Source organism: Dendrobium catenatum, unplaced genomic scaffold (genome assembly GCF_001605985.2).
Source record: "Dendrobium catenatum unplaced genomic scaffold, ASM160598v2 original_scaffold_184645, whole genome shotgun sequence".
Lineage (NCBI taxonomy): Eukaryota > Viridiplantae > Streptophyta > Magnoliopsida > Asparagales > Orchidaceae > Dendrobium > Dendrobium catenatum.
This window is the reverse complement of record NW_021503063.1, coordinates 149529-159040: the sequence shown is the minus strand read 5'-3', so window position 1 is coordinate 159040 and position 9512 is coordinate 149529. Positions and strand designations below refer to the sequence as shown.

Here is a 9512-nt window from a genome sequence, read left to right as displayed (position 1 = left end):
CAAATCTTTATGTTTCTCCCACTGCAGCACCTTACAATGAAGACACTACAGCAGACAACGCATAGGATTTAATCATCATCAAAAAGAAGATATTTTCAGCAGAAAAATACAACCTAACTGCTTGAATATTCAAGTTAGCCTTCCCCAGACAATTTAGACAGTGTATTCCTGGCACAATGAGAATCCTATACATCATTTCTACACATAAATAAATAGAAAAAACCTATAAATTTAAGTTTGGAAATACTACAGAGATAACCCTGTTCCCATCACATGTAGGGCAAAGGAACGGATTAATAGCTATTGGATCATACATACGGAAGACACTCAAATCGTTGAATTTCCTTTGCACAATTTGCAACTATAAAAGCCTTTGCCTTGGCAATTCGTACATGAATCGCGAGCTTCCTCTGAAACAACAATCAATTTTAAAGAAGGATAAACAATAAATCAAACTCAAAATCAGCTTTTGAAGAACCAAGAAAAAGGAAAACACCTTCTTTGCTTCAGAAATTGACTAGTGCCGAATTGCTGCCGAAGAAGCCAGTGAAACCGTAACAGACGCCGAGGAGAATCCCGGCGACGGACGCCATTGCTCGAAACGGCCGAGGGATTCCGCCTGCCATTCCTTGGAGTAATCGAAAGTTAGGGTGTGTGAGTTCCTTTGTTAGCTCATTGGTACGCATTTCATGGACATTAGAGATGGTAATGTTGAAAAAATGAATTGATAAGGAAACATTGCACTGGAAGATAGGCGGCATGAATTTTGAGCAGAAAGTGATGAGCGTGGATGAACTCAGTGAATGCAAGCTTGAATGCAGCATTAAGCAACAGTTGAGCTAAATTCTGTCAAATTCTACAAAAAAATTAAAGAGAGAGCAAGGGAAGACGAAATGGCGATGGAGAAAACCAAACCCTAGACAAGCTTCAAAGGTTTTAAGCAGACCATATATAAAGATTTTATTTTTATAATTACATGTACTAATTAATATAAATATTAATTAAAAATAAATACTTATCATGATTTGATGCTTACATAAAAAGTTATTGTATTAATTAATTTACATAAATATTAACTTAAATTAATGATATTATCTATAATTTAATTTAATTTAATAAATGTTTTATGTAATATTTTATTAATTAATAATAAGATTTTTATATACAAGAAGTATCATTCAATTAATCTAAAATTGGTTAATAAAAAAATTTAATTTAGAAATTGTATTTTATTAGTTTAATAAAATATTAATTAATATGTAGCAAAGATATTAATATATAATATAGATGGTTAAGTATGATTTGATTAATTTGATTGTAATGAGGCAATATGTATTAATTTCATCACCAATAATTATTGTTAAATCTAATATGAGTTAACAATTTTTAATTTCTACATAAGTATAAAAACAATTCATCAATATTTAATCAAATTTAATTAAAAGTTAATCCATTTTTTTATCAATGGTTATTTCTTCATATACTATTAGTCTTGTGAATCTTCTTTGTTAATATGATATCGTCATAACTTCATGACCACAAAAAATTATTCTGTGCGGACATCAAATGTTGTTTATAGATCAATAAAAAAGCACCAATCATTCTTTTATTGTACTGCGGCTCGGTACTGCTCGGTACCACGGCTCAGTATCGCTCGGTATCGAGGCTCGGTACCGCGGCATCCGAACATATAGCTGCGTCCGGCATCTGTATTGAATAATTTCTCCATGATCACACATCACCAATCTCATTGATGTTCTTCTACATGAGATATTACCGTGATTTTCTTATTTTTTTTTTTCTATGATAAGATTTCACAATGATCAATCACAACCTCCTCATTATAGACGATGACTTTGATAATGAACTTAGTGAAAGTTAATCGTATATTATATTATATAAATAATAATATATAAGTTAAATATATAAACAAGATAGTTTTGAATGTTATTTTATATGTTCTTTTTTATTTTGATTTATGCATTATATGCAAATATTTATTGTCTTTTATTCCTGGCCAGCCCAATCCCAATGTAGGGTTTTTAGTAGCCCAACTTCCCCTGGCACATAGATACGGCGGAAAAAAAAAAAAAAAAAACAAACAAACCCTAAAATAAACGGGCTCTTATCGTTTTACAATCTTCCTCGCTAGCTGAGCTGAATCGAAAGATTTCCAACGCCAACGCATCGAAGGCGAAACCTTGAGGTGATCACACCCTCCGATACTAGTCATCTTTAATTTCCTCTTCCTCTTTCTTCCTCGTAGTTTCTGCTTCCTCGCAACTAATATTAGGAGCAGGGCTAGGGTTTCACTTTCACTTCCTCTTCGCTTCACTTGGGAGGTTTAAGCGTGATAGCAAGGTCTCTTGTTTCCTCGGATTGACTCTACTGTAAATGAATGATCTTTGGCATTCCTTTTGGTTTTGGCTCCCTGGAAACAAAAGGAATCCATGGTCTTCAAATGCCTTTCATTTGTGAGGGCGTTTAAAGATTTTATTTTGTAAGCCAAGGATACCACTTTCCGAGGGCTTCTCCGTTTGCTCAAACTGAAGCTTATATTCTTCATCTCAATTCCGATTTTCGTAATATATAAAATCAAGATTTCTTTGGCGTGTTTAAGCTGCATTTTCAGTTATTTTCAGGTATGCATTCAGTAGGATGATCTTATCATCTCTGGGCATTGAATTTGATCCATCTGTTATTGTTTCTTCTCCTTCTATTTACAATGAAATGTGTGCGAGTTCTGCAAGAATCAATTTTATCCGCATATTGCTTGTGGGAACTTATCAAATTTGCAGCTTACACTTTTAAAGGTGGCGTGATTTAGTTTCTTGATGTGGAAAATGGCTTTTGTTATTTATTTTATTTTTTTGCTTATGTGAATTTAGGTTATTAAGAGTGTTTACATATTGGTGGTTGTAAAATGAGAAGGTCAGGGCAGTATGGGGATGCTGGTGTGAATCCTATGATGGCTGCACAGATGCAACAAATGTCAGCACAGAGAATGCAGTATAACTCAGGAGTGGGAAATTTTTCGGGACATGCAGATGAAGAGCATCAGTATATCTCTTCAAAAGCTGAGAGGCAGTGGCAGTGGGATATGGATGGTCCTAAAGGAGCAAAACCTATGTCACCTAATATGTATAAGGAAGGTACGTACAAAGTTAGCTTGAGGGGTAAAATCTATTGCATCTTTGAATCATTTGAAGTCATGACAATGGTTCTAAACAAGAATTCCATATTTCAAATTTGTTGTTTTTTTCTCTTGCTCTCATTTTTGAGGTTTTTGAGGAACATCATTTAATGCCTCATATGTTATCGGTTGAAATTAGCTCTACTTACACTAGGTTGTTATTTGATTCCACTGGCAATGCAATTCATGTGCACTGATTCGTAATTTTGTGTCCTAGTTCGTTTTAAGTGTAAAAATATGCCTATAATGTTGGCTTTTATATAAATGAGATGTGTTCTCTTGTTATTTTGAATAGTCTATTAGGTCTAAGCCATTATTGCATGGTTTTAAATGCAACAACAACAACAACAAGCCTAACCCTTTAGGCGAGGTTGGCTACATGAATCATTTTTTTCCATTGTGTCCTGTTAAGAGTCAAATTCTCATTTAAATCTAATAAATTAAGGTAATTTCTAATATTTTCTAACCAAGTCTTTTTAGTTCTATCTCTACCTTGCTTAACATAAGTCAAATCTAATACATCTACTTTCTTAACCGGGTCATCGGAAGGCCGTTGTTTTAGGCGACCAAACCATCTAAGGCGACTCTTTCTAATCTTATCTTCCATTGGAGCTGCTCCAACCTTTCACGTATATGCTCATTTTGTACCCTCTATGAGTAAAGTCATTCATCCAGTTGAGCATCCTCATCTCTGTAACACTTAACTAAATATCATGCTTCTCTTTTAATGGCCAATTGCATGGTTTTAAATAAACCCCATTAAATTCCAATTAATATGTATCGAATACCAAATCATTATTGCAGTATAAAATGCTAGCTACTACCTATTACTATCTCTATTTCTCCACTAATTAGTTGTTTAATTCTTCGCCTTGATTGTTGTTGTTACACTATGCTGTGGCTCACTGTGCTGTTGTTATCTCCATTTCACTAATGTCACTATGCTGTTGTTCATGTTGTCGTTTACATTTCTCATTATACTGTAGCAAACCCACCCTTTGCTATTGTCGCCTTATGGATTTTCCACTGTATTCTGTAAGCCCACTTCTCTTTATGCTACTATTCCACTATTAACTTCACAATTACTATCCACCTTATAATTTCACATCTCTATGCTGTGTATTTCTTATGCTATGCAGCTGTTGCCTTTTTTCGCTAATGCACTTTTTCACCAATGTTGGCTGCTTTCTAGTTCATGTACATGGCCGCCAGGCTCTTTACTTTCCACTAATAGCAGCAACTATTGTCTTGAACCCTTGTCATCTCTTTGTTTTGTGATTTTACCTTTCTTATTTTTGTGGTCCTCAAAGCAATTCAAGAAATTGGGTTTATGATAAGTTTGATATTGTTGGAATTCAAGAGTAGTGAATTAAAACCATTTTTTTAAGATCTTGGCAAAGATTGTGAATTTTATTATTTAGGTCCTTTGTCGGTTATAAATAGTACTTATAAGGTATGTAAAATTCAATGGACATTGAATACCGATATACAATTTTAACTTTTTTCTCTTAGCGTCTGTACTTGTTGGATGTGAGTTCTTCGAGAGTTCGAGTGCTTCATAGGTGTAGAGAACGGCTTTTAACAGTCCTTGTATTTGGAATGAAACATAGTTCTTCCCTTTCAAGTGATTTCTATCTTTATTCTTGTCTTCTAAATTGACCAATCGCTGGTTTTTGAATGGTTATTAAGATTTTGTCATGTAAGATACATGTTGAATTTTCTTTTGAAGCATAAATTTAATTCATTGTTGAAGTTGTCTGTCTCTTTTTTTTTTCTTGTTAAATTTCAGATCTATGTTATTATTAAATTATATTTCAGAATAAGAAAAACTTAGGTTGCATTAAAAACCCTTCTACACCAGTTTTGTATTAGAGTTTAAGGTTGTGTCACCATGTAAACCAAAAGGACATAATATGTTGCTCAATAAAAAAATGAGTAAGTTACGATTTTGATCGAACATATTATAACTATATGAAGATATGTTCCTACATTTAATGAGAGGTATGATCTCGAATAATTTTTTGATTAGATTGATTATTTGGAATGCTTATTTGAGTATTACTATCTATCTAATTTTGATTGTCTTTACTTTGCTAAATTTAAATTATTAGGTCATGCTCAATCATTTTGGCAATACATTACAAATGAACTGAAATCTACATATAGTGACCTAAAACATAAACTTACAGAGAAATATATATCATTTGTTTAATATAGAAATCAATTGAATGAACAATGTAGACACTGTAAGCAAAGTTAATATCATGCATACAAATACTCTAATAAGTGTATAAGTCTTGTAGTTAAGCATCATTTACCTCAAAACTCTTTTGTTACCATTTTTTATTTCATTACATGCCTTGGGCAAGAAATTAAAAATAGATTGAGCGGCATTACACAGTAAACAATAGCTGATCTTTTAATATATCTTTGAATGTTGTGACATGTTTTGAAAATTCCATTAAGAATATCACATCCATAAGTAAAAACGTAAATGGAAATCATTTCCTGCTCCTCTAAAGCTTTATAACAATATGATTAAAAATGGGACTGAACACCAAGGTTAGTTAATTGATCATCTAAAGAATAAGATTTTGAGCTTGCACGAATAATTGAAACAATTTCAAGCAAAAATATACCAAATGATCAATAAAATTAATCAAGTTTAAGTTCCCATGGAAAAAATCATTATCTTCTCATCTCAGAAGTGTCAACCATAAACAGACTAAAAAAGTCATGCATCAACAAACTTGATTATATCCTACCGAGTACCGACAAATTGTTATATTTTAATATCTTTTGAAGATGAATTAGATAAAGATTTATAGTTGAAGTTGAATTCTTTTGAAGAGACAAAGCTTAATTATGCAAATTCATCAGCACATATTCTAGAATATGCATCTAAATAAGAGTCGAAGTATGAATCTAAGATTGATTTTGAATTACTATCTAATTGTGAAATCCGAATTTGTTCTCGCGCTGGAATTTATTTATGATCCTGATCCAGCACATGAGGATGAATTACAACTTTAAGTTAAAGATGAAATCAATTACAAAGCTAAACCTTCCATAGAAATTGAAATTGAATATGAGATTGATCCAAAATCTAAATATCTATTGAATTTGAGCTTGACATTCAAATCAAACAGCAAATCTTATCTTAACCTAAAGTAGAACCGAAAACTAATTCTATTTTTGAAGATTGAGCTTCTATGTGAAATTAAGCTGATAGGAATCCAATCTCTCAACAAGAACAACAATAACGAAGAGAAAACACCGTTGAAATCAACGAGAGAGATTTTTATTTTAGCAAAACAAACTAAGATACAAGTTGATCTACTATTCGAGAGGTAGATCGGCCCTCCACAAACGCTAGGCGCCGCTAGGAATAACTCCAAAGAAAATTACAGCAAAGCATAATTCACATAATCAAACTAAAACAATCCAATTAGCCATAATATAAACATTCATATTTCCCTTCCAAATCTGAATTCAAATTAGCCATCTTTTCCTAGATAAACATTTCCTAATTCTATCTCAAATCTGAATTCAAATCAGCCCTCTTTCCCTAAACAAACCTTTCCTAATTCCCTCTCAATTTTAGTTTTGTATGGTAACTTGGTAAGTAATTAAAGGTGTAATTATTCCCCTATGAGCCCCTCTCTCTTCTTGCCTGCAACCCACTCTAGTGGGGCCCACTGGCTCAACCGTTGGTCCATCATAAGTTTTCAAAAGAGATTGAATCTACGCTTGCATGTGAAGTTTAACAAGTTATTGTTGTTGTACTTGTAGAGTTGATTGGTTAGGTTTATAAGTTATTCTTAAATGTTAAAGTAAATAAATTATTCTTATTGAATATGATAAATTAGGAAACACTTATTTACCACTATTGTAAATTTTAACTAAGTTTTTCCATTAATAATATTGAAATTGATTTTCATTTTGGATCTTTGTTTCTTTGGCTTCTTTAGATAGAAATTCATAAAGAGAGATTTAGGAGAACATGAAACTCCATCAATGTTTTAATGAATTTGCAAATATTAGATACATAAAAGAAAATTGAATGCTAAATTTTGGTATAATATTAATATTTAGGTCAATTATAAGGGTAGCTTTTTTTAAGGAGTAAGGCTGCAAATAAATCAAGCCGAGCCTAGCGGGTACCTGCTCATATTTGAGCTCGTTTATTATTAGCTTGTTCAAGCTTGATTTGAGTTTTTCTATATGTATTCAAGTTTGTTTCATTTAAGAATGATAGATATTCATGTTTAATTTGTATTTGGTTCTTTGTTCTATTTTGCATTTATCGAGCTTTAAATAAACGAGCCTTAATTGATTTATTAATGAGCTTTATTTTTAGATGTTCATTACCTTAGCAAATGAGTCTACTAAAAAACAATTACATAGAGTTAGTTTACAAACATATCTAATGATTATTCTCAAGCTAACAAACGAGTTCACAAACAAACATGCGTAGAAAATGATTCTTTTTATAAATGAGAAAAATTAAACAAGAATGAACAATACCTCTTTTTCATGAATAAATTCATTCTAATGAAAGAATATATCATAAAAAGTAAAATTAAATTTTTTATGAAATAATAATCATTTATAATAAATTACAAGCAATCTATAATACAAAATTTATCAAGACTTCTATCAAAGAACACATCGATGTTATTGCATGAAGGTTTGTGTCAAAGTAATCATTCAAAATTTTGTAAGTTTATAATTCTTAAATTAAAATTTAAAATATATTGAATTAATATTAATTAATTTTAAATTATTAATTAATGATTAATTATGATTTTAATTTATAATAAATATAAATTATTCATTTTAATTAATTTACTTTTTTTGTAGTAAGACATAATATGAGTTTCTTAAAGATATTATTCACGGTCTATTTATCAAAGTTCTTAATGAGCTTTAATTGATATTATTTATGAACATAAACAAGCTGAACAATGATTGTTCAAGCTTATTTATTTAATAATTGAGTACTTTAAAAATTATTCAAACTTATTTGATTACTTAAACAAACGATTATGAATGAACTATAATCGAGCCAAACCATGAGTAGCTTGTTAACTGCTCTGTTCTATTAAGGAGGTTTATTTGTCCATATGAGCATTTCATGTTTGTGTGGTTTGCATGTTTTCAAATTTTGTTATCTTCTTATAATATAAGGATAGGATATAAATTAATATCAGTAGTCATTAGGACATATATTGGCATTCTAATATTTTCATTTTTTGTTCTAATGTTATTTGCATAATTTGCACTACTTGTATGGTGTGCACGGGTAGATTCATAGTAAAGTAACATCTAATTATGGCAATTACAATTCTGTTGTTGATATAAACATGAGATGTGGATTTTAAACTTGGAGATCTGGTAATGGTTTAACTTATCCTATGATGCTAATTCTTATATGAACAAGCTTGTTCTCTAATATTTTGAAATTTATTAGGTCTAAACTCATGATTAGATGGTTTTAACTTATCCTATTATAGTCTAATCAACATATGAAATTCATGATTATTACTAACTGTGAAGTATTAACTACTACCCATTACTATTTCTATTTCTCAACACAATTTTCCACCTTGATTTCTACCATTTCACTGTATCATTGCTAGCGTTATCTCCTTGTTGCTACTGTTCCTATGTTTTCCTATTGTTGATTGCTCTATTTGTGCTGCATTGTTGTTTTTGTTTTCTGCTATATTGTAGAAATCAACTTTTTTTTTGTTGTTAACATGTTTTGGATTTACCACTATTTCGTATAGTCTTGCCTCTGAATTATGCTTATTATCGCCACCACCGATGCCCGTCTTCTGATTTCTCACTTTTGTGTTGTGGCCCCTCGTTATTTTGTAGAAAGTAGAATGTGTTGTGCCACCATACCTTCTCTCTCTAATGCACTTTGCCACTTCTATTGTATTCTTTCTCGTCTACTGCTTTTCACTAATTGATGCAGCTCTATTTCATGCCTTGCTGTATCTTTGCCGCCTATTTTGCTGAGTTTTTATAGTAATTCTATGTGAAGTTTGCTGTTATAGGAATTCAAAAGGTGTGAGTTGAAACTTGTTTTTTTGAATAGATCTTAATTTTTTTTAGAAATTTCTTATTTTGGATCCTTTTTATGATCTGAATAAAATCCCCGAGACTTGTAAAAATTATTGGATGTTGAATACTTGAATAAAATTTTAGTTTCTCTTTATTTGTCCATTTTGTTGTAAGTTCTTTGAGTGCTTCATGGGTTTAGATAACTATTTCTAGGGGGCTCATTGCACTAACATGAGATGTGAATCTT

At 31.2% G+C, this 9512-nt stretch overlaps 1 protein-coding gene across 5 annotated transcripts in view; it reads left to right on the top strand.

Annotated features, from left to right (window-relative positions):
- Nucleotides 1-2131: 2131 nt before the first annotated feature.
- The window catches only part of LOC110100787, an 11416-nt gene continuing 4035 nt past the window's right edge, over nucleotides 2132-9512 (top strand). The window contains exons 1-2 of one of the 5 annotated variants that reach the window (XM_020828457.2): nucleotides 2132-2206; nucleotides 2932-3152. In XM_020828457.2, coding sequence (XP_020684116.2) covers nucleotides 2966-3152 — 187 coding nt within the window. In that variant the 5' untranslated portion in view covers nucleotides 2132-2206; nucleotides 2932-2965. The other 4 variants (XM_020828455.2, XM_028692362.1, XM_028692363.1 and 1 more) reach the window with 4 other exon arrangements.